The sequence below is a fragment of the Molothrus aeneus genome, chromosome 3 (assembly GCF_037042795.1).
Source record: "Molothrus aeneus isolate 106 chromosome 3, BPBGC_Maene_1.0, whole genome shotgun sequence".
NCBI classification, from domain to species: Eukaryota; Metazoa; Chordata; class Aves; order Passeriformes; family Icteridae; genus Molothrus; species Molothrus aeneus.
Window position 1 is genome coordinate 48,410,861 of NC_089648.1, and position 25,429 is coordinate 48,436,289.

The following is a 25,429-nucleotide window of genomic DNA, read 5'->3' on the forward strand; positions in this document are numbered from 1 at the left end:
CTTGTTTGACGGTTTATTTTTCCATCTGGAGAGAAGGCAGAACATTGAATGTAACCCAGAGAAGACAAACGTATTAACTATGCATGCGAGGAAAAGCTATAATGCCCAGTAAAATCCCATTAAATAAGTCTGCAATTTTACTGAAAACTAAGTGCTGGTGCAAGAGCTCAACCTCCACCCCTCCGCTGTACGCTCTGCAAACTAAGGGACAGACCAGTACCACGATCAGGCTAAAAGGTGTATCTTGTATAAAGGCAACATAAGTGTTGTGAAAATCGCATGGTCCCTCCGGGTCTGGGATCCCCGGGAAGGTGCCGCTACAGGGTCTGGCCAAAGGCAGCCCTCAAGTCCGGGGAAGCCCACGCTGACAGCTGCGCAGCCCCAGCACGCCACCTCTGCAGCTGCATGAGCCAGAGCACTCCCCCGGGCGGCTTTGCCTTGTTTTTAAAGATTAGCGATGAATAATTGCCTCCTCGTCGTAGTCTGGGAGCGATCGCTGCCACCAGGCACTGTCCTAAAGTGAACCCGTTCAGGTGGAGCTTTAGAGCCGCAGTGATTGCGGGAGCGGGGCAGACCCCAACACCCTCCCCTAAACCCGTCCTTTCAGCAACTCGTTCCTCTGCGACCCCTCAAGTGCCGGCCCCTCCGCTGCCCCTCTGGGTGCCCGCTCGGGCTGGCGTCCGGGAGCGGGGCGGGCGGGGGCAGCGCACTCGTGCTCCGCTCCCGGCCCTCGCAGCGTCCCGTGAATCACCGCCCATCCTCCCGCCGAAGGGCAGCCGAGGTGACGGCGGGGTTTGTCTAAAAGGCCAAAACCCCCACCGGCTCCGCAGCCAGCGGGGCGAGGAGGAAGGCGGGGCGGCGGGGGCTCCCCCATGGCATCACGGCAGGGATAAAGTCAAAGTGTTTCCGCCGCGGCGCTTAGCGCGGTGTGAGCTGCGGCTGTGCCGGCGCGGCCCCGCTGCCCCGAGTGCCGCCCGCAGCAGCGGCCCGAGCCCCCGCCCCCGGGTCCCGGCGCCGCGCCGGCATGAGCGGCGGCCCCGCGCCTGCCCGGCAGCCGCTTTGCCCCGGCTGCAGGCGCCTGGCGGCGGGCTGAGGGCGCGCAGCGGCGGGAGCCGAGCACGGCCGCGGGAGCCCGGCGCTCCTTCCTTCCGCGGGGCCGGGCGCGCCCCTGGCGAGGGGCGGCGGCGGTGGGCAGCCGGGCGCCCTCGCCCCGCTCTGGATGCCCATCGCGGCTGCTCGGGCCGGGGGGTGGCTGCCGCTCCCCGGCGGGGGGCCCGGGCCAGGATGCCGGTGCTGGAGCGCTTCTTTCCCGCGGCAGAGCCGGGCAGGCGGAGGAGGACGGGGGACGAGGCGATGCCCTTTCCCATGGGCAGCCTGCCCGGTTATCAGCAGGGGACCCTGGCCTGGGACTTGCCCGAGATGATCAAGATGGTAAAGCTCGTTTGGAAATCCAAGGGGGAGCTCCGCGGGGCGAAGCACAGAGGCGTTTTGGAGAGCGAGGATGCCCTGGGCGGTTCGGCAGGTAGGTTTCCCCCGCGCTGCTGCTCGGGGAAGCTGCGGGGCAAACGCGGCTGGGGGCCGGGGGCGGCGGGGAGCCTCGGCCGGAGCCGGACCGTCCCGTCGTGGGGCAGAACCGCCGGGGCCGCGGAGCTGCCGGACCGAGCGCGGCCGGGCTGAGGAGCAGCCCGTGCTTCGGGCAGCTCTCTGCCGCCGCCGGGACTCGCGCACCGGAGTTTGTGCCGCGCTGGAGCCACGTCAGTTTGCCGATGGCGCTCCCCCGGTCCGGTCTGTTGCGTGGCTTTTGTACGCGGGGTGATTAAAGCTCGGCTGAAAACCAGAGCGAGTAGCTCCGCGGTCAGGGTGACGGAGAAGCGGCGCCCCGGGGCCGCCGGGCAGCCCGGCCGCTGCCGGAGCTTCCCCGGCCGTGTTCGCCGTGCCCTCCCGAGCGCATGGCCTCTCCTCTCCCACCGCCGAACCTCTCTCCCCGATCTTTGCATGCGCTGGGCTCCCTTCACAGGACCTGCCCGCGCTTCCCTTGTGCAAAGCTAAACGACTCCCTTACGGCTTGGATTTTGATAGCCACCACTATTAAAAACTTGAGAAACGCTGCCCTATCCGACTACTTTTTCTTTAAACGTGATATATTACTGGGTAAAGAGCAAGTGCCTTTTCCTTAACTGTATAAATCTTGTCTGTCAGTTTTTTTCCGATCTCACTAACATATGGCATGTCATCACGTGCTTTACTGAAGTGCAGGTTAGACCTGCAGCATTTTCATTAGGTAGAAATGAGTTGACAGGTTAGCCGGGTACTTCTGATCAGTTGATTCTGCATCATAACCTGTGCTCCGCACTGCTTATGGTTCAAAACCTCTTTCCTTCTGTTAAAGTCAGAGTCATAGGCCTCTGGTTGTCTCAGTACCATTTGGTAATTTTTTATCCTACTCTAATTGAAATGCTGTGATTTAATAGACTTTATGAAACTGTGTGGCTTGTTTCTTCAGAACTCTAGATTATCTCATCTCTGTGGCTGGGTCACTAAATTCTTCTGATGCATTCAGTTCTTCAGCCATTGTGCCTTCACCTTCCTTTGGTGTACCTGTTATTGAGACATATAATTGACAGTACTTTGTACCAGAATAATTTAATTTCTTAGGTAGAATCACCTCTTTGTAGGTATTTTGAAGTGCTTGTTTTGTGTATGTACGTATATATTCTCCATAATTGTATATATAAACTTGAATATTAAGTAGGTATCAGTCTATCACTTTTGAATGCCTGCTAAGGTTGGCTGGTTGGTCATTGTATTTCTATTATTTAAAATATGTGTAGTTTAATGAAAGAATGCTTGGTCCACTTCCATTTTGAAAAAGGGGAGATAGGTCTCGGGCTCTGAGGAAGATGTACAGTCTGTCACCCTACTTTTGGGGAATCACTCCAGTTTAAAAGAATAATAAGTAAGAGTGAGTGGATAATGAAAGAGGAGGTCATATTGCTCTTTAAGAGTTGGAGCAAATCAGCTGGGAATGTACAGTAGCCAGCCAGGGAGATCGAGGCTTGTGTGGTGAATGCTGAGTGTTTAGAGATGGACCCTAATTAAGCAACTCAAGAAATGCTGCATTGCTTACACTTTATATATGAGTAATGGTGGTTTTTCAGTGTGCTTGTGTTGTATCTGGTGAAATTACTTTCATTAGGTAACAAATGAGATTCACCTTCAGATTCCTGGAGGCAACTAAAAATGAGCGTGAATGTACAGAGACAGATTAGTCCACTAGCAGGATGTGAGTAACTTGCATTTACTCAAATGGCCATTACTCGTATCCTGTGGAGGGGACAGTCCTCTTCATGGTGCCAGATCTATTTCATAAGCTCAGCTGACTCGCAGCAGTACAAATCTGGGCAGAAGATGACTCTTAACTCTCAACACTTTAAATACGAATCATCAGACACTTTGAGGGAACCAGACCTGGGTTGCTGGTTTTTCCTCCTCAGCAACAGTCATCCTAGTAGTTTTCCCTCTTGTGGTTTCATTTTAGTCACTTTAAGTACATTGGAGTATGTGGGAAAACCAGTAAATGCTGAAATCTAGTATACTTAAATAAGTGCAGAGTCAAAGAATGCAGAAATGGGAAGAAGAGATAATCATTTGGAAGGCTCAGTAGTTTGAGGTACTCAGCTTCATGTTTGTGTGATGTTTTTTACATGTTTGATTCCTGGAGAAAAAAACAGAACAAAACTTCATAACTCATATCTTATAAAAAAGGCAGTACTTAGTCAGGAATCAAATTTTCTTCAGGTGGAGTTAAAGCAAATAACTTCTGCTTGAGGTACTGCTAGCTAGGCAAATAAAGGTTGATTGTTCAGTAGTAGAATTCACAGCACTTTCCACATCAAGGGCTTTTTCATTTGAATTTGTAAGTATTCATGTGATAACTCATGTTCTGTTATCACATCCTCATGAAACTACTTTGCTTACAGTAGAAGAGGAAATAGATATGAATTCTGGAAGGAAACAGTCAGGATTTCTGGCTTGCTTGATCATGTTAATACAGATTTAGCTAAGCAAATTTCTTTGCCTTGTCCGAGTGATTGGACTGGGCTTTGGACTGGATGGCTAGAAAAGTCACAACCCTCTTAACCACAGACAGTGTGAAGGAGGGAGAGCTATATCTGCACATGATGTCAGTTTTGTGGATGGCAACATCTTGGGCACCCATTTAGCCGTAATTTATACCACATTCCCCATTCCTGAGGTAGGAGTAGAAAGCAAAACGATCTATGTGTCTTGGGCTCTCATATGTAAGAGCTAAATCTGGGTCTTTCACCTTGTCCAGTACTGAGAATAAGCTACTTAATCTCCCTGGAAAAAAAAGGGTTTGCAATACATCATGCAGCATGTAGTTGGGATGAATGAAGAACTCGGATTTCAGTGACTGCCTGCCTGGGGTTTCTAATGATGATTTATTTTCACTTCCAAAGCAGTAAAACTCACATCTTGAGGCTTCTCTTGTTGCACTGCTTTTTATTGTTAGTATCAATTAAGACTACAGACCTTTCTCCTGCTCCAGGCCTGCTGTTGCTTAGTAACTCTTTCCCCCCCCCATTTCAATCCCTGACCAAATCAGCACAAAACTGAGATTTGTTGAAGACTCTCTCCGACTGTGACAGGAGCCATTTCTGTGGGAAATGGGTATAATTCGATGTCATTCCATACTGTGTTTCAAATAGATTATTTGCAAGCCAATGCCTTTTACTTGAATGAAATAACAGCATGTGTTGATATTATTACAACTGAATTATTCAAATAATTCTGATCTGCAACTGTGTTGATCTCTAGGAGGGAACTGTGTTCTGTTTATGACCCCAACTTTCTTATCACCCTCTCCTAGAGTTCAGCAGTAGCTTTGCATATCAAACAAACCTGATCAGGGAACAGGTACAGGTTTGCCTCCAAGTCTTCGTTAGGAGCATTAGCAACCTCTTAAGCTTACAGTGATCATCCCAGATAACTCCAGAGAGACTTTCTGTACTGAGTCTTGCACATGTGCAAACATGCATGACTTTGAGAGAAGGTGCTACTAAGAATTTTTAAGGTCTGTTGAGACACCGTGGGTTTTTTTGAAATAACTCTGAATGTTTTTTTCCACTCACCTCTTTCTGTTGGTGGATGTTTTCTCAGAAATGTAGGTTCTGATTCATGTGTGTATCATGCTTGTTGTTAACTGGTGAGTCCCTTTGCCATGAGTAGGAAAAACAAGCAAGTACCACTCCTATTACAGTTGGGAAAATCTCCACCAGTTACTGGTGTGTCTCTTTAGTCCACTTTAGTCTCCTTTACAGTTCAGTAGTCTATTCAAACTTCCTGCTTGTTCTTTCAAACCTCAGAGCTGAGCAACCTTGTGATATACCTGTTGAAGAGCTCAGAGTCAAATCATGTGTGTTTCCTCAGTGGTTGCTTGAAGGTCTTTCTTAAAGTTATTCACAAAACTCCCAAAGACTTAGTTCATCCGTAGTATCCCAGGAATCATGCCTTCTACTTAATTTTTTTTTGTATTTAACAATTTTTATCATGCTGTGTAATAGCTTTGCTGTTCATGTTAAAATAAACTTCCCCTTCCTATCATTGCTTATAGAATCACAATCTGATTTGGGTTGGAAGAGTCCTTTAAAGACCATCTAGTTTCAACCCCCTGGCCATGGGCAAGGACACCTTCCTCTAGACTAGGTTGCTCAAAGTTCCATCCCACCGAAGCCTTGAAGACTTCCAGGAATTGGCATCCACAACTCCACTGATCAACCTGTTTAGGTGCATGTTTAGTTGTGACACCTTGAAACTCATGCTTGCGTTTGTAGTTCCCTCGCAGTAACTAATAATCATAAAATCTTAAAATTTAAATCTGCGAATTGCTCAGAACCAAATGGGGGTTTGGCCAACAGCTTAAAAGCTCATAGTATTTGGTGCTGAGCATGTAGGTGCCACAAATGTAGATCCTTGTAATAAATAAAATGTGGGAAGTATCAAATGGCATTGTCTTAGCATCTAACCAGTCTCCTGTGTTATTGTTTAGATTGAAATCAGCTTTGTTTATGGCCTGCTGACAGATGCACAGCAGGTAGGAGGGCAGATTACTATATATTTCTGAGGTTAGGTTTTCTTTTCTTCTTTTTTTCCCCCAAGTTTTATGTTGAGACTTGTTCAATCCATTGCACTTAGAAGGACAAAGAATGTGAATTTGATATGATCAAGACTACCTGTGGCAACTTTGATTGCTCACTGACTGTTGTGTTGAAAGTCCTGGCCCTGGGAACAAGAAATATGCTATTCAGTATTTCGTGAAGAGCTGGTTAAATCAGTGGAACTGTGTGTGATGGTCTCATTAAAAATGGTGAAATTAAACAGTGTACAGTACCACTTCTGTAGTGTGTGTATGTAGACCAAGAGAAAAAATTCAGACCACATCTATGGGTAATGCTGTTCAAACACAACTCTTCAGTTCACTGGCTGAACATAAGTTATTAATACATACGATTTGGGGCTATTTTTTTTTTAATACTATTCTAATTAGAGAAATTACTTCAAAGATTAAAAGAAATAATTTTGAGATATTAAATCATGGTCACCATTCAAATTCTGGTCCTTGTTTGATACCTACCTCTTTACTTTGAAGTACTTTTAAAATATAGTGTAGAATGAATACTGAACTGATAGTAGAAGTCTTTCATTTTGAACTTGTCAAAATGAGCTTATGTGAGTGTCAATTGAAGTTGTGTTTATTTTGGGAGTGAAAATTTTCTACTTAGCTACTGTGCTTAACCACTCTCTTCTGCTTCATTCTTATGTAAATTTTCTGGTGTGGATTTGTTGGGATTTTGGGATATTCAGAGTTAAGTTGGAAGTGACCTCTAAGGTGACAAAGTTCAACTGCTGCCATGTCCACCAAAATAGGAGCTAGATCAGGGGTAAACTGTAGGGAAGGAATAATGTGAAAATCTCACTAAATTCTAAATGGTCTTTCAGTTCAGCCTGGCTGGCACATTTTTTGTTTGCATTATTGTGAATGTTGGAAATCAAAATTTATTTGCAGAAATATTTGGAGAAGCTCTCTGAGCAGCTGTTCAGCTATGTACAGCCACAAAAGAGAGAAAAAGATTACAATATTATAGAGCTAAGACTTCAGGATAAAGTTAGGAGATAAAGCAGAATTGCCCAGGTTGGAAGTTGGCCAGCATGAAGAAGGGAATGGGCTGGTGTGCTCGAAAATTGACTGAGGTTTATTGGTCTGTCAGCTCAGAGACAAATGAGCAGTCTGCTGAAAACTGTAAATACAAATAGAGCAAATTCCAGTGAGCTGTGTAATGGTGGCCAGATCTGTTGCTTTCAGTGAAGCTGTTCTAAATACTAGGAGCCAAAGATGTGGCTTTATATATAAAAATACTGTTTCTAAAGGAAGAGCTAACAAAGGTACTACACTGTATTCAAACAGAATTTGGGGGGGGTGTTGAATGCTTGTTTGCTTCATTATAGTTAAAGCTGATAGTTTTCTTTTATCTTTGGTAAATTGTCTCTAAAATTCTCTGTACTCTGTGAAGAATTAAACTGATAAGCACAATAGAAAGCAGTAGTGGTATTAGCCATGCCTGCCTAGTGGTGGTGTTTTTCTGTATTGCTTAAATGTTGTGAGAGAAATGTTTAAAATGCATTGTGGGAACCTCAATATTTCCAACTTCCTGTGGGAGGCATTCCAACTTCCAAAGGAGGAAGCGCATTGTATGCAACGTGTTTGCTGTTTCAGCGCTTCTTCATAACAAACTTTGTTTGTGATCTGTCATACTTGAAAGAGTTTGCTTGGAGACGTGCATCCCAGACAGCTTTCTTTAGTCCTGATTTAGGAAGTGTGAATTTGTATTTCCATCCAGGCAACAAAAAGGGTGTCCATGTCACCATTTTCTCCACTGTGACCTATTCACACCCCGTCCTCAGAGCTCTGTTTTCAGAATATGCTAAACCATGTTACTTAAGATAATAGCTCACATGCTTCCCAACCACTGCCACGTTTCAGGAGGCATCGTTACAAGTGGGCAAACTTGTCTGAATTGGAGTTGTCCTGCAGGAACTCCCTGGTATCACCTTCTTTAAAAAAAGTCAATTGACCTCAGGCTGATTCTTCACAGCAAGTATGCATCTGGTTCTGACCATAATTCTATAAAACTTTCTAGTTCTCTTGTCTTCCTTTTGTCTGGACTAAAAAGTGAAACACTCTTGAGATATCCAGCTTAAAATATGCTTTGACATTTGTTAAAAACTTTTTGTAAGTCATCCTAACTTTTTTCAAAAAGAGCATTCAGCCTATGGGATAAATTACATTGGGTTAAGTACTTAACTGACCCATGGTGTAGACTTGCAAGACAAAAATGTCTTCACTCTTCATTTTTTTCCTCAGCTTGCAACATGTAATTTCTTCTGTCACTGTTATGGCTAACAAACAAACAAAACTCTGCATGAGAGAAGCAATAAATCCTTCATGCTCACCTCCTGGATAAAGCATTCTTTTGGCTCCTCTGTGGACTGCCAGCTGTAGTTTTCCCTGAAAAAGTGGAATGTAGTATGGTCTAAGGTGTGTACAAAGAGAGAAGTCCAACACAACAAGGATTTAGTAGGCTCAAGAGTATTGCTGTCAGTAATACTGTCACCCCTATTACAGTAGCAATAGAGACAGAAACCTCTTCCATTACTCTTTGAACAGAATATTCTGAAGTTCAGGTATCCTTCAAATTTCCCTCAGAAAATAAAACTTTGCCATTGACTTTTGCTAGTTTATTTATAATCTCTGGGAATGCAACACTTTGGGAGTACTCTCCAGTCCCAGGAACTGAGAACCTGTTTGAAATTGCAGTGAAGCCAGAGACAGTCTTTCCATGGACATGGATGGGCTTTGTTCTAAACCAGGATGTTCAGTGTTACTTTTAGGTAAAACCCTGTGGAAGGTGTACTTTTGAGTGTCTCTTTATACACACGAGCATTTGGAGAAATTGCTGTAAACTTCCCCAGCTCTGATCCTTTCTGAAGGGGAAGTATGCAAAACTCTGCTTCCTGTGGGAGCATATGAAATCCTTTCATCTGTAGCCAGCTCTGGCTTGTGTGGAGGTAATGCCCTTCAAATATTGCTATCTCAGTGTTCTCCTGATATCCCTGGCCTATGGTAAGGACAAAGTATTAACACAAAGGCCTACTTAAAAGATGCTCTGTGCAGGTGCAGTTGGAAATGAAGCGTTATCCTGGAGGGTTTTCGGAATGCACTGTGCTGTGGCAGGCATTGCTTCTTTCCTGCTGCTTAAGCACTGCCTTGAGATTGAATGCTTTGTTTTCAGCTGCTGGAATAACAGATCAGACAGAAGAATACTTCTAAACTAAGCACTACACAATAGTGTTTGAACACTGCTTTTGAAAGTTAAATCATAAAGTAGGTTCATCAAGTAGAAGGAATTAGTTTTAAGCTTGCTGAAACTATGTTCCACAAGAGTCAAAAACTGGTGTCTACGCAGATGTGCCAGGCAAATATTCAATTAAAAATCATACAGAATAATTGGAAAATGCAGGTCCAGAACATTTCTTAAGCCATCAAAATTTTGACAGGTGCTGAAAACACCTTCAATATTCAGTCCATTATCCTGTTTTTAATATTTGCTGGCTAAGTTCTTCCTTGTCCAATAAGAAGTGCTTCTGTGAGCGAGCTTTCCGTTAGTTAAGGTTATCAGCAGCAAGTCCTCGGGGATTTATCTCTGCACATTATCTGGGTTGTCAGGAGACTGTGTTCACTGGAACACCCAGGTGCTTATCCAAATAGCTGTGTTCCAAACTTCACTTATCCAAACATCTTCCAAACAGTTCATGTGTGCAAAACTTAAACTGGAAATCTTGTAATTACAGGCTTTCATGGAAGATTTCTTATTTCCCGCTTCCAGCCTGGGTGGATATACTGCAGGAACATCTGCCTTCACAGTAATTGGGCAATTGCATTTCTAATTCCAAGTGGAACTGAGAGAATAAAGGGGTGAGAGAGACTGGGCTTCTGTGAAATGCCAGAAAAAATGACTTGATCCAGCTTGGGGTCTGCATGCAGGTTTGTCTCATTGAAAGAAGTGGGGAGAAAAAAAGAATTCTGCACTCCCGGCTTGCAGATTATTTTAGTGATACAGATTATGTTCAGGCACACTAACAGCAAGAAACAGAAAACCACATGCAAGAGATTCTGAACTTTATAGGTGCTGCACAGCTATTGCACTTTCTTTCTGTTCTTCCTGGAAGCACTAGTGAACGTGCATTTCATGTTTTCATTTGGGAACTAAAGCTAGCTGAATAAATTAGTACTGGGAATATCTCAGAATTGAACTCAGTTCTGTGAGTGTACGTCTGTGTGTTGCTTTCCACGACCACTGGAAAAGAGACTAAGGAAAGAAGAATTTACTGTACAGCTGAGAGGTACCACCCAAAAATGGCAGAGGTGCAAGGCTTTTAGGTCAGACACTGTCAGCATACACTTCCAAGCAAGGTCAGTTTGAACATCCTGCTTAGAGTCAGCAAACTGAGAGCTCTTAAGGAAGCTGAGCAGCGAGGAGCAGAGCACACTTAGAGGAGACAAGCAATGGGTAGGAGTTGGAGGGAGAAATGGTAATTACCTCAGTGCTGTTTAGTTCACTAACATGTCCCATGTTTAATCCCAAATTCCCTCTTTGTCAGTCATGAATAAGGCAGCAGTCACTGCTTTGTATAAGTGCTGGCACAGCTTTTTCTCCATCTTCTTTCTGTCAAGTTGTCCTGCCCTCTCATTGGAAACCATAATTGCTGATGTGGATAGGGGCATGGTGACACAGATGAGATGGGCTTGGTGCGGTCCTGCATTGACTCTTAGAGACTTTTTTTTAAGGAGCATGTTGTGAAGTATGGTTTATCTGTTTCTCTAGCTTCATGCATCTCAGCCAAAGTGATGAAAATATTAAGGACAGCAACTCAAGTTACAGCAGCATGGGGGCTCATGCTGAATACATGCTGCAGGCAAGAGCATAAAGGAGCCGCTACAGGACTACAGTAGTTCATCCTAATGAGTTAAGAAGGTTTCAGTATGATATCTTCTCTTTTTTCCTGAGTACTAGTTAACTTACCCATTGTAAAAGTGAAAGGGATAGTAGGACTTGTGAGGCGAGTGCAGATAGCATACTGCAGGCAAGGTGAAGTGCAATAAGTAATACGTAACTTAAGATGCAATTTAAGTAAGTTACGGTGTAATAAGTAGCTTAACACAGAAGTGTGCTTGAAGACCCTATTTTGCTGGGGGAGAGTTAGTAAGACTCAGAAGTGTGGGATTTTCCTGTCAGAACTGGACTGGAATGTGTTCACTGAGTGGTCTGTGTGGCTTACCTGTTATAAATGTATGATCCTTGACAAGATTTCAGTGATCAGATAGATAGAATGCTCAGATATTCACTAATAACTAGGTCTGAAGTTCTGCTTCAAGACAGAAGCCTAACTTCAGTGTCAAGGAAGCTACCTGATTTGTGCCAAATAAATGCTTAAGCTACCTACAGAATAGTATTCTGGTTTTTTGGAGTTAAAAGATGCAATCTGTAAAATGGGATCATCTACCGAAATCACATAGCTGTTAAATCATAATTACATTAAAGAGATGGAATTCAGAATAAAGTTATAACCCCAAACCAGGCAGACTTAGCAAGCCTATTTAATTTCCCTGTGGAATAGTAATAGAATAGATCTTCCCTTCCCCCGTTTCCAGCCATGCACATCATTAAGTACCTACTAAGTAGCTGGCAAAACAGAGTAAAAGTTAAACTAACTTTGCTAATAGTGAGCTGGAATTCTCATAATGAAAATGCAAGGCACCTTATTTAAATATTGGCCCCTTGACAAAATCTGCACCACAAGCCTCACAAGATTGTCACTAATCTTTCTGTAGGTGCCCTGTAGCCAAAAATGTGCTGATGTCTGGCTTTGCACAGACTGGAGACCTGGGAGATTATATGTTTTGAATAGGATCAAATGACTAGAAGGGGAAAGCACTCTATACTTAGCTGCCTTGTCATACAGACAGAAAAACGTTTTGCATGTGACCTTGTTAACAAGCATGAGTTAAGAGCAACACTATGAATTAGAGGCAGAACTACTGAAGCTTAGATCATCATAGAGAATCTGTGTTGTTCTGGTCATCTGCTTAATTTTTTTTCCCCTGTTCTCCTATTTAGACTTCAGTTTTTATGCTGACTCTAGGTCACGTGGAGAGATGAGGGAGAAAAATCGCCAAGCCAGTACTCCTCCATTTTAGAAAAGCAGAGGAACAGTTCAATACGGGATTTTTTTTTCACCATCACTGTCAAGTCCTTGATTTCTAATAGTCATTTGTTCTCCCTTCATACTGCAAAGTCTGTCCTAGTGTACTCCTCAGCTGCCATGCCTTTGAGCATCTTACCAAATTATTATGACCAGACTGACTACCTCACTGCACATTAATTCTCTTCTGTTGCAATCGCATCTCTTTCTTCAACTTAACTGGTTCCCACACCTGCAGTAGTAATTGCCTCTTCTCTATTTTAGATAGTCTTTGAAACCTTCCCCTCCTGTAACCTCCACCTCTATGCACAGTACATTTTCACTCATGGTTCTTTCAACAGAAAATTGGCATCCCCTGTCCCTCGCGCTCGCTCCTTGTTACATGGCAGAATTTTATTTACTGCTCCTTTTCTGTAACGAAGGATAAGCACATGGTAGGTAAGGCTGTGTCCTGTTGGAGTCTGCAGACAGTTGATGTTCTCTACAAATACAGCTTGCTATGGCACTGTAAGAATGGCTTGTGAAATGCCTCATAAATATCTGTTCCCTGGCTCAAGTCAATAGAGCTCCTCTTTTTCCCCAGACAGCACCCCACACCTTATTTTAATTAGGGTAGCTGAAGCCACTGGGACGACTGTCAGGGTGCAAAGGCAGGCATGCTACTAGCCAGCTACTGTTTAAATTACGTGTCTCAGCCAGGAGGTATCCTGCAGGAGCTTCTCTTTTACCTTTGTCCAGAAGGAGAGAGTAGATACTGAAACTTCATTTTCTATGAAAACCTCATTGTGCACTGGGTCATGAGCATTGCAATAACCAAAACCCTATGGCTTGTAGGAGTCAGCAGCTTTCCCAAGTGAGCTAGTTGGTAAGATGCTGCCAGTAGAAACTTGTTTGGCTTTAGTATTGTTGCTCAAAATTCTGCTCCTGTTCCCAAACCCATCTCTATATCAAGAGAAGAGCCTCAGCCTCTTCTGAGTGAGCACAAACAGGGCATACAGCAGCAAAACTTTGTATCTGTCCCAAATTTTTCATATAGTTAAGAGTCTGATAAAGTAACCCAGAACCATCAGGGCCACACACAGGGGCAGAAGTGGAAGGAGGAGAGATTAAATGAAATAAAGCATCATGATAGTAAAGAGAGAAAAGCATGTAAAAATATGAATGCCAGACAGATGGCTTGGGTGGGGTGCACAACTAATCCATGGGATATCAGAGCAGTTGGATGACTGTCTTAAAATCTCTTTAAAGAGGGAAACCGGTAATTGAACTGTATTGGACAAGGATAGAGCAGAAATAAGCTGCACTGAAATGAGGAAAGACCAACTTCTTAGACATCCCTTATGTAGCACTACATTGCATTACAAATCATAAAATGGTTTGGATTGGATGGGACCTCAGAGATCCTGTAGTTCCAACCATGCCACCAGGGCAGGGATGCCTTCCACTAGACCAGGTTTCTCAAAGCCCCATCCAACCTGGCCTTGAACATTTCCACGAATGGGGCATCCATGGCTTCTCTGAGCAACCAGTTCCAGTGTCTCACCACCCTCACAGTTAAGAATTTCATTTTTACATCTAATCTAAACCTACCCTCTTTCAGTTTGAAACCATTTCCCCTTGTTCTGTCACTTCATGTCCTTTTATAAAGTCCCTTTCCAGGTCTCCTGTAGGCCCCCTTTAGATACCAGAAGGTGCTGTAAGGTGTCCCTGCAGCCTTTGTGTCTCCAAGACCCCCCAGCTCTCTCAGCCTGTGTTCATAGGAGAGGTGCTTTAGCCCTGTGAACATCTCCATGTCCTTCCTCTGGACTTGCTTCAACAGATCCATGTCCTTCTTATGTTGTGTGCCCCAGAGCTGGATGCAGCACTTCAGATGAGGAAGCACCTCCCTTGCCCTGCTGGCCAGGTTGCTTTTGACGCAGCCCAGGATCACTTTGGCTGTGAGCTTACCTTGTGGTGGTTGAGAAACCACCAGCAGGTCCAAGTCCTTCTCACAAGGGCTGCTCTCAATCCTTTCTCTGCTCAGCCTGTACTTGTGTGTGGGATTGCCCCTATCCAGATGCAGGACCTTGCCCTTGGTCTTGTTGAACTTAAGGAGGTTTGCACAGGCCCACTCTCATGCCTGTTAAGGTCCCTCTGGATGGCATCCCTTCCTTCCAGCATACAGAACACACCATAGGGCTTGGTGTTGTTGGCAGACTTGCTGATGGTACATTCAGTCCCACTGTCGATGTTGCCTGCAAAAGTGTGGAATAGTGCTGATTGCTAAGCCAGCCCCTGAGGAATGCCACTTGTCACTTGGACATTGAGCTATTGACTGCAGCTCTTGAGTGTGACCATCCTGCCAGTTCTTTATCCACTGCATAGTCCATCTGTCAAATCCGTGTCTCTCCAGTTTGGAGACAGGGGTATTGTGTGTGACAGCATCGACTGCTTTGCACAAGTCCAGGTAGATGATGTCAGTAGCTCTTCCCTTATCCACCAACAAGTTAATTCTGTTGTAGAGGGCCACCAATTTGTCAGGCATGATTTGTTCTTACTGGAGCTGTTGTTTGCTGTCACCAATCACTTCCTTATTTTCCATGAGAGCATTCAGTGTAGGTTCTAGGAGGATCTGCTGCATGATTTTGCTGGTCACAGAAGTGAGACTGGCCAGCCTGAGCCTGACCAACCTACTGACATGTAGTTCCCAATATCTTCCTTGTATCCCTTTTATAAAAATGGGGATTTTGCTTCCCCTTTTCCAGTTGGTGGGAACTTTACCGAAATGCCACAGCTACTCAAATATGATGGAGTGTGGCTTAACTGCTTCATTTGTCAGTTCCCAAAATATCTAAGTAGCCTGTGAGTGCTATATAAATCAAAAACTTTTTTGAAAGTAAGGGTGTGTATCACCTCTGCTTCAGGCTGTCATCCTTGAGGATGAAATAAGAAAATACTTTCTTTAAAGCTTGATACGCGTGCTAATGGAAGGTGGCCTGTGAACAGGAGACACCAATCCACAAAGTAGGTGGCATTCAGTTCTGTCTGGGGACAGGAGTGCTCACTCTTTGAAGAGGAAAGGAAGATGAAAATAATTAAAACTGTTTTCTCTGTTACTTCTCTCCCTTTGTTATCAAATGTAAAATCAGCAAACAGATGTTACAATGGAACCGTGGAAGATCTGGGCAAATACTTATTTTTTCCATCTCTGTTTACAAGATGTTTCTACAAATAAAGGAACATGGGGGAAATAATGAAAAAACCCCAAACCCAAAAGGAGCTGCCTATCAGCTCCCGTTGCCTGGAGTAGTGTATCTTCCTACTTGCTTTGGGTGGAAAACCACCTGAATACTTGACCAGCTGAGAGAGGCAGCAAGTCAAGCTGGTGGAGCCACATTGTGATTTCCCCAATCACCAGTGACAGGCTCTGAAAGTGCAGCCTGCAGACTGTTACCAAAGGAGGAGATGGCCTTCAAAGAGCTCAAAGTCTCCACTGCTTGAAAAGGAGGGGTGGGAGGAGGATGGGTGACCACGGTGTTAGCTTTTCTGTATGAGTCTGCTATACAGAGTGGAGGAAGGAACTGACTTTCTTCTATTTCCTTTTTAGCTACTGAAGGTATGAACCAATTTACAGGAAAGCTTCCAGCCCTTGTTTTTTGTTTTTTTTTTTTTCTGGGGGGAGGTGTGGAGGACAAAGACTTTGTGTGTAACTTAATGCTTTCTGAGGGAGGTCAGCTAGCATTTAGAGCTAGCTCTTCGATGCCGCGGTGCAACTGATCAGAAATGAGCTTGGGGTGTCAGCCGTCAAAATACACATGGGAACCATGTTAGGAAGTGTGAATTATGCATGAGGCACTCAGAAGCTGCTCAGGGCTGTGCTGAGTGTCACAGGTGATCTTTGCATTGGATCACTGGTGGTCTGGTGGTGCGTTCTTGCTGTGTGGCCCTGGGTTGCGTTTCCTGGGCTGCAGGGGAGCGTGGGGATGGGGAGCAGAGCTGATCTCTGGCTCAGGTAGCTCAGCACATCGAGAGTATGGGTGTACAGAGTTAAGCAGGGCCATAGGTGGGGAATCCAAAGGAACTGATCTTCTTCCATGCAGATGCAGCAGAGTTAAGCAGCTTCAGGCAGGAGAGGTTTTGAGCTGCTGTGGCACCTTTCCAGGAGTTAATAAGAACTTGAAATAGAGCCCAAGCCCTAAATGCACTTTATTTAGGCTCAGAGTGGCAGTTTTTCTTAATGCTGTAGTTAAACAGGTAAAAGCATATAAATTTGTCATTGAGTTTCTAGCTTTGAGACTGCATGGACTTAGAGAGTTTTCATGTTATTTGACAGGTAAGGTGAGAATCAAACCCTTGTCCTTCTGGATGTGCTTTGCCATCTGTGCTGATCGCTGGCAGAGAGACTTATGCTTGCTAGTGAGGTGAAAACTGTTTGTATCATAGGTTCCTATAGAGTTGACCTTTAAAAGCAGCCCACAGCATGTGGGTATAGAGGGATGATAACTCTGGAAACCACCCACAAGTTCATTAGTCAGGTTATTTAACATATTTAATATCTCCTGCACTGAGGGAGGCTAGGGGTGCTTGCATGCTCCTCTAACCTAACAGAACTAGGGGGATGATTCCTTCAGCAGCAGTTCCTTTGATAAACCAATGCACACTTTGAGTACCATCACATAGCCTGCCTTATGCTTGAAGGCTGGTGACTGCCTGGAAGACTTCAGGTTGTTGTTGAAAGTAATGGCCTGGTAGCAAGTCCAGCTACCAAAGTGGCTGTTCTAACAGAACAGATTGGGCCCCATGTTTTGTGACTGACTCAGCCCTTCCCAATTTGCCAGAGTGAACCAAAAGGGAAAGATTTTGGCTGGCTGACCCCATTTTGTCAGCTTGAGGCTCAGTAAAACATAGAGCAAAGCCAAGGTTGTAAGAATCACTCAGCTGAAGCTCAGATCTTTCCTCTGAAACTTTTAATTTACTGGTTTATGGCTTTCATATTTTTAAATATGTATTTTCCTTTTGTGGATTTTAAAACAAGGAAGAGTAAAATGGCAGTTGGTCAGCAAAACTGACTTCTCCAGAAAACAAAAACAGAAATTGATTTGTTGTGCTGTTGATGAATGACTTAAATGGTACTCAGCTGTAGAGGTTCAGAAATATGTCTAATCCAATCACTGAATGTTTATTTACACAATGTATTGACAGCTGATCTGTAATTTATGGTGTTTCTAGATAGGTACATTATTTTATGCCTTCAGGAAAAAATTATCACAGTTTAAGATACTCATCTTCTGATGATAATTAAAATCTTTCAAGAGTAACTTTAACAAAGCCTTGCCCCTTCTGTCCTTTTGTCCAGTAAGTCCCATTCTGCCCCACTTCATGCTAGCAAAGAATGAGAGAGAGGAGCTGCTGAGCCTGCCAGGGCCTTTTGGAGTTTTATGAGGAGTTGAGGCATGATTAGAAACTGGAAAAAGGAGACCAGGAACTTTTATGTGTCAGTGAGAAAGGATGAGAGTTTTAGAAACAGTTTGTGTAGAATGTGAGCCAAGAAGAAAAAAGATTTAAACTTTTCAAGATCTTGCTTCTGTTCCCAGGCATGATAGAAATAAAGAACTAATTGAGCAATAAAACGTGCTTATTGCAGTTGGCTAGGGTAGGATCACTTGTAAAAGATTGCTAACAATAGGATGAGGGTTTTTTCCTCTGCAGGGAAGAGAAATTAAGAGGTATGAAATACTCAGCATAATATAGTCCTAAATATTTGAAATGCACATATACATGTCCTTACCTTCCTTCTGACTTTGGAGTTCATAAAATCTTTCCACGGTTCTGGTGAGGAAAGGAGGAATAAAACCTCAACCCTGTTAATGAGCAGCAACTTCAGCATCACTTGTGTCTGTCAGTGCTGCCTTGGGTGTTTTAAATCTGTGGGGTCTTGTTTCTGCAGTGCAGGTAAGCTGTGTCACACAGCACATTCTGCTCACTGCTAGTCTTGATGTAGCCCAGGAGTGCTCCCAGAATAAACAGTGTACCCCATCTTTTACTGTTCTTACTGTTGTAAACCCCAATCCTGAAGGTTACCCTATCGAGCAGCCTAAGTATCTGTGTCCTGTTATGCTGCACAGTGTAGGTGAAAAACCCCCAAGTTATTAGGTCCTGTAACAAATCTAAATAAACAAATATAATCAACAGATGTCTTTGGAACTGCTCTCAAATAATGAATACAATTTGTAGGACTAACCACTTTGCTCAGCAGTGAGTAGTTGTAGAACTGGATTTTAAGGAAAGACTGAAGGAAACCAAATTGCTGAGGTACCAGAAATATCCTGCTCTCTTCCTGTAAGAGAACATAAAGCAACAACAACTAATAAAAAAAAAAAGTTTTATTAACTGTTGGAAGAATTATTTCTATTAGCATTTCCCAGTAAAGTTGAGGTGACTTAATTCCCAAACTTTATTTCAAAAAAGGCATTTTTTCAGGCTGTTTGAGGTTGGCCACTAAATGTGTCTGTAACACATTAGGCCCTGTTTCTCAAAACACCTTGTGGACTGCTAATTGGAGTTTGCATAATACCGCAAAATTGCAGACATTCCTTTGAAGTGAGCAGGAATGAAAACTGCTTTTCTGGCATAAAAGAGAAAGGAATTTTTAATTTTAACAAAAAGGTTTAACAGAAATCCTTTCTTGGAATATGTTGTTGTTGTTATTATTGTTATTGTTATTATTATTATTATTATTATTATTATTATTAGCTTTTTTTTCCTGAAGAAAGTAGTTTGAGGAAAAGTTTCCGAACAGTTTTGTATTACACAAGTTCAAGGAGAGCCTTGTACATACAGTACTGCTGTTCAAGCCAAGAGGTAAACAATTATGAAATGCCTTTGAAATGCAAGGCTGGTAATGCCAAGGTTATGTATTTTGTCATTGAACACAACAGTAAGTTGTTAGGAGCAGGAGTGAGTGATAGTTATTACTTATGCACAGATGTGCAAATGAAAAACATAGGAAATTTAATATCTCAGGGTTCAAATTCTTAGTGGTAACACTCTTGTTTCAAATCTGATATAGCCTGTAGGAACCAGTCAGGATCAGAAAGGAAAAAAAAATGTCTTTAGAGAAATACATTTGTTTGGTCAAAATTCAGACTTCCTCTGTACTTTGGCTGATAAGTACGTGTGCATTTCAGTCCCATCCATCCTGCAGATTTGGAGCTGTCCTGGGTTTGGGTCTGAAGATGGTTTTAGGGTAGAATAGGATCAAACCAGGGCTGACACTGAAAATTATTAGGCTGCATTCTATTTTTCTCTAATTGTCAGATCACTCTGAGCTGTCAATCCTTTTCACAGCTTTGAATTTTCAGAATAACAGTCCAAGCAAGCTGATTTTGCTTCATAAGTGTCTAACAACTCACTGTGACTGGAAACAGGTAGCAATTCTTCATGAAGGGAAGGCTGGAAAAAGCCAGTTTCAGAGCACTGTGAAAAGTGTGATTGGGTGCATGAGACAAATCCTATCCAATTAACTCTTATTTCTGCCTGAAATTCTGAAATGGTAGATAAAACATCTCATCATGCTCTGCATGACATACCCTGTAATAAATTTAGTGCAATACAACAATACCCAGCATGAAAGCATGAACATTCTATTTCCAAATTTGTATCACCTCACTGCATGATTCTTGTGTTTAATGAAATAACAGCAAAACGGAAGCTTTTAGGCAAGCCGATGGATGTTGATAGAGTTGGAAACTTACACTGTATTTATCAACAAGAGCAGTCTCTTATGGTCAGAATCTGAGTACAGCAAATAAAACAGTAGTTTGGAGAACAGAGAGATGTTGGGGAAAGGAAAATTTTTCTTGTTTCAAGTGCCAGATTTGATGGTACGTTTGTTTATATCTAATAAAATTCCTGATGCTTGGGTCTAAGACACGGTATTTCAGTCTTGTATAAAGAAGGTTTCTAATGAAAAGAACACGTCTTTCACTTAAATCAATTACACAAAAAAGGAAAGAAAATCACCTTTTGTTATATTTTGAAGCACAGGAGGAGGTGGCAAGGGCAGATTAGCAGGGCTTTGTGCAGCAGTGCTTGTGTATGAAACAAACAACTTTTGACAGGAAGATTACAAAAACTGGAATCATGAAGAGAGAAAAGCTGTTGCTAAATGGTGAGCATGTATTTGCTTTATTTACCCACCATTTTCCTTCTGCTTTAGCAGAGGTATCTGCCAGGCTCTTGAAAATTTTAATCATCCTTGAGCTGTCAAAAACTTAGTCGTCTTTGCAGTAAAGACACGTTTGCACAAGCTGTTGGGTGGGAGAACCCCCCTGCCCTCCCATGGGCTCCACTGTGCTGCTAATGCCAGGGCACAGAGTTCATGCAGAAATTGTGCCAAATTGCAGAAAGACGGGGTGTCGGGTGCTGTGCATTTTGAACTTTATACATCTGTCTTGAAAAGACAGGCAGATGAACAAAGGAAATGCAGGAGGCCAGAGGTGGAAAAACATCCTTGAGAGAGCAAATTCCTTCTTCTAATGAGAGGCTTTGTCACTGAGCCACGAACTTCAGAAAATAATGATGAGTGGTCATAGGTATCTACTAAGAGTAGAATTCACTTTAGATTGATAACAAGAGCAGTTAGAGTGAGGAAAAAGAATCCTCTCTAGAAGAGCACAGCATGCACCCATCTCTCTTTGCAGCAGGAATGAGAATATCATCGTCCTTTCCATAGAGTTACAGAGTTCTTATAAGTGTAAGGTGAGAATCAGAGAAAATAGTCACATAACAACTCAAGATTCCCTTCCTTAACAGTCCTTATTTTCTCTCATTCTGATAGAGTGCTTTAAAGAGCAAAATGTGTCATAAAAATGCTCATGACTTAAGGTACTTTGATTCATTTGCTTACTAGTTCCATGGAAATGGATCTATTCAGAATAACAAATAGCAGAGATGTTAGTGATTGTAATTAATTGGAGACAACATGTCAGTGTGTCAGCACTTCACAGAAGCTGAAATTCCTGTCACAAAGTTGCAGAAAAATTTTAAAAAGTTAGCAATTGTTTGCTACCACAAAAGATGCCTTTGCAAAATCTGTATTAAAATGCAGCTTCCTGTTGTAGGCACGCCCATGGTTCAAATATATTCTGTTCTGGTTCTTATTTTAGAGTCACTTCTTAGAAATTGCCGAGGGGTACTCCAAAACCCTGATAAACCACACACTAAGAACTGTGTTGTCTGAGACCATGAAAAGAGTTCTCTTTTCTTTTTGGTTTTCTAGTATTTGAATTTTTTCCCCTACAGTTTCGGGGTTTGGCCCACATTAGTTGAAACACATGCTTACACAAAAGCCTGCAAAGAAGTCTTATCTCAATATTCTTTTGAAGACAGACATGACAACTGAGTTGTACAAGGCCTGTCTATGTGGATTTGTCTGTCTGTCTACTGGATTTGTAAGAAAATGAGTGTTCTGCCTTAGCAGTCTACCTTATGTATGTAGACTTGTCAAAGCCATGGATGTTAATTTTATGTGCTGGTAGAGAAATGTCTTAAAGTAATGTCACCTGACCTGAAGATGGTAGGCTTGTTAAAGTTCAAAGCCCATCAAAGTTCTTTGCCCAAAATCTCATGGAAACTGAACAAAAATACTTTGAGATGGATTATAGTATTTCTCTTAGTATTTCCAATCCAGCCAAAATGTAACTTTCTTTGGGATTTTTTGCTAGGACCGAAAATGTTACTTTTCCATTAGCCTACTCCTCTTAAAGGCAAGAAATTACAGCAAAACTCTGTATCTCCAGCAATGAAAATTGTTCACTTTAGTACTAATTTCATTAAACAAGCAGAGCTTCATCTCTGTATGAAAATGCACTGAACATCAGCTAGGCAACCATAGCATTCCTAAGGTAGCTGAGGAAAATGGCCTATTGACTCAAACTGCACTTATTGACTCAAACTGCACACACATACGCACACACATTTCAAATGTCATTTTTTTACTGCCCTGGTGAAAATCCTTCTTTTCTCCTATTGCGTATAGCTGCTGTGCAGGTACAGTGAAGTACAAGCATTAGGTACTTCACAAGAGTGGTGGGTGTTACATTTACATTGTGGGACAGAATTTGGAAAGGAGCCTTTAAATTAGTATTCATTAGTTTCAGATAGCAAAGATTATGCAGATTTAGGCAAGCTGACAGAGGATGTTTCCACATCTTTCAATGTGTTTGTACAGTCTGAAAGCATCTCACATCATGCTGTTCAAGAATGTATGAGATGCTAGTTAATGAACTGTGGTAAGCTAGAAGTAAATATTCAGATATGGGCACCATAGTGTGTAGCTCAATGAATTTGACCACAATTATTATATAATTATTGTGGTAATGAGTGGGTTCTGAGTTTTGACTTCACAAAGCATACTTACGTACTGCTAGTAGTTTCTTGCTAAGGGTTTAGTTTAATTAGTTGAGCTTAAACATAGCTTGCTATGAAAAGCAAGTGTTTTAGTATGTTATTGTCTTTCTGAGTTAAGACTGGGAAAGTATGAATTTACAATCAGAAAACATACTGAAAGCTAGAGTATTCTTGAGTAATATCCACAAAATAGGTTTCTGCTGAAAACCTATCTAGATGGGGTTTTTTTCACCTTCATACTGTTGAACTAATAGGCTTTAAATCCAATTTGTTCTGTGTCAGATAACTGTTGAAAATACTGAATTGAGACCCCTCCACAAAAAAACCCCAAACTCTCCCCAAAGCAAACAAACAAACAAAGCCACCAAAACAACAAAAAATCCAAACAAACAAAAAACCCAACAACAACAAAAACCCCAAAATTAGGGGGATTCTAATGGGATTTTGCATGTTATTCTAAATTACCCCCAGCATTTAAATTGGTGTCTCCTTTCTATACAGCTTGTCCTAAAATTGTAATCCTTCTAGAGAGTTTTGTTCTTGGTCACTAGGGGTCAGTGATTCAGCTCCAGGTTAAATGCTTCAAATTTGGCACATGAGTTCTTGCTGTAGCTAGTGGAAATTGAATCAACTGAATGCTTCTTTAAGCTCCACTGGCTTACAGCTTTGACTGGAGTGAGAGCTGAGACATGTAGCTCACATGCAAATGCTTACATTTAAATATTAGATATAGGGAATTTTCTCTCAACCTTTAGGTTCTGCTAGAGTCTAGTGATCTTAGTTTGTGATGGGCCTGATCTAGATCCAGCTCAAGGTTTCTCCATGGACAAGGCAAAATCTGGCCTCTCCAAGAACAAAGGAATACATATTCTGTCCTTAGCTTTGGTTGCAGCAGAACTCCGTATTTTAGTGCCAGTAAAAGAAATTGAGGACAAGGAAGGCTGAGGAAGGCTTATAGGACTTGCCAGGCCATGCAGAGGGGTGGAAGCTCTGGGAGAAGAAGGTGGGCGTGTGAAAGCTGGAAGAGCTCAGAGGAGTGTAGGGGCTTTTTCTGTTCCCCAGGCTGACCTTCCCATGTATGTTTTATAAGGCTGGGATGGGTCCATGGGGGTCCATGCCTCACCTCATTGGCAGTACAAGAGAAACCCACATCTTTGCCTGTAAGTCCACTCCCTTTGGCAAGCTGCCTTTATTTCTTATGTTCCCCAAACAAGAGCAGCCAGGAGGTGTGCTCATAGGTCCAGGCCTAATATGCATGGCCAGCCTGGCTGGGCTGCCAGCACCCAGCAGCTCTGACAGCATGAGCAAACCAAAGAGAGGGCAGGCAAATGTAGCTCTTGCTGCTTAACCCAATCCCTTCCCGTTGTGGTGGCAGGTTGAGGGAACAGTCCTTCCTTCATCCATCTTATGCCCGAGTCCCAGAGGAGAAATACAGCAGGACCCAACGCTGAGACCCAACACAATACACAGCTTCTTGGCCCCACTTCTGCCCAACACCTTACAAAAATATTTTGGCCAAAAAAGTTTTAGTAAAGCTCAGGGGATCTGAACATTTGCTGTTTAGCTGTTTGCTGTGATGGTAAAAAATAAGAATAGGGAAAAAAAGGAAGAACAAAACTCACTTGAGTTATGTCTGTCTGCCATTTATGTCTCATGAAGTAGTTGTGAGCAATTCAAGCATGATTTTGATATCTCTCCTAATGCTTGGTATGTATAACTGTTGACCAAGATTTTGTAGTTTCCTGATTCTGCAGAAACAGTATTCTCTTTCCATGTGCTAAAGCATTAAGGAAACTTCTCTACCATGTTGGAGGCTTATAGTTTTTGTATTATGTGGGCTGGGGGGGGGGGGGGATTTGGTTTTTTAATCAGTAATGAATTACATCTTAAAACAACCTTCTGCTTTTCTTTTGGTCTCCCTCCTTAGTGCAGAAGGATACTGCAGTGTTTTCCACACTTTGTTTTTTAGGGACAAACAATGTTTGATGTAGTCTGGAGCTTCCAAGAACAGCTTCTCAAATTTTATTTGAAAAATTACTACTTGACAAATATTTCTTCCAAGTAGGATGTGATAGGTTGTTATGGACAGCATGGAGCTGTTAGGAGGGAATTGCTTTGTTCAGTGAGAGCGTGGTCATTTGTGACTGCAGCTGTTCCCATTTAGCTCTCTCTGAGTTGTTCTGTCCTGATTTTCCATGGGATCCTCAGGAATAACCTAGCATCATCCACTGGGACAGCAGAGCTCTCAAAACTCCCTGTTAATCTCTCTGAGAAGTTCACCCAATAGTGCAAATGGTAATGGTTGTTTTATGACATGAAGACTTGGCTACAGAGAAGCGGACACAAACCAACTTACTCTTAATTACTTTTTAAAGGAAAGCAGTTTTTCTCTATAGTGTTAATTAATGGGACTTGTGTTTGGAAGAAAGACAGATTATTCAGAATGAAAACGAATCTGCCCAGGGCAGATTTTCAGTGGATCTTACCCCTTTTCAAGTTTACCTATGCTTTCCTAAGTAGTTCCTGAGTAATCTTTAATAAGTGTGAATTAAAGAGTGACCCATACTAAAAAGAAAAAAAAAATCACAGAAAAAAAAAAGCAAAAAAAATCAACCAAGGTCTAAATTACTGTTAGGAACAGTTTTTAAAGGCAGCAGTCGAATTGTGTCAGCTAATACATTCCTTCTACCTTTTATTT

The 25,429-nt window shown here is 42.6% G+C and overlaps 1 protein-coding gene across 5 annotated transcripts in view; it reads left to right on the forward strand.

The window, feature by feature from the left end:
- Positions 1–25,429, forward strand: part of PDE7B (phosphodiesterase 7B) — a 170,350-nt gene that overhangs the window by 87,332 nt on the left and 57,589 nt on the right. For 2 of the 5 annotated variants that reach the window (XM_066546849.1, XM_066546851.1), the window contains exon 4: positions 1,319–1,522. The exons of the other annotated variants lie outside the window; for them this stretch is intronic. In XM_066546849.1, coding sequence (XP_066402946.1) covers positions 1,319–1,522 — 204 coding nt within the window. The remainder of the gene's footprint in view (positions 1–1,318; positions 1,523–25,429) is intronic. 5 annotated transcript variants of the gene reach the window in all.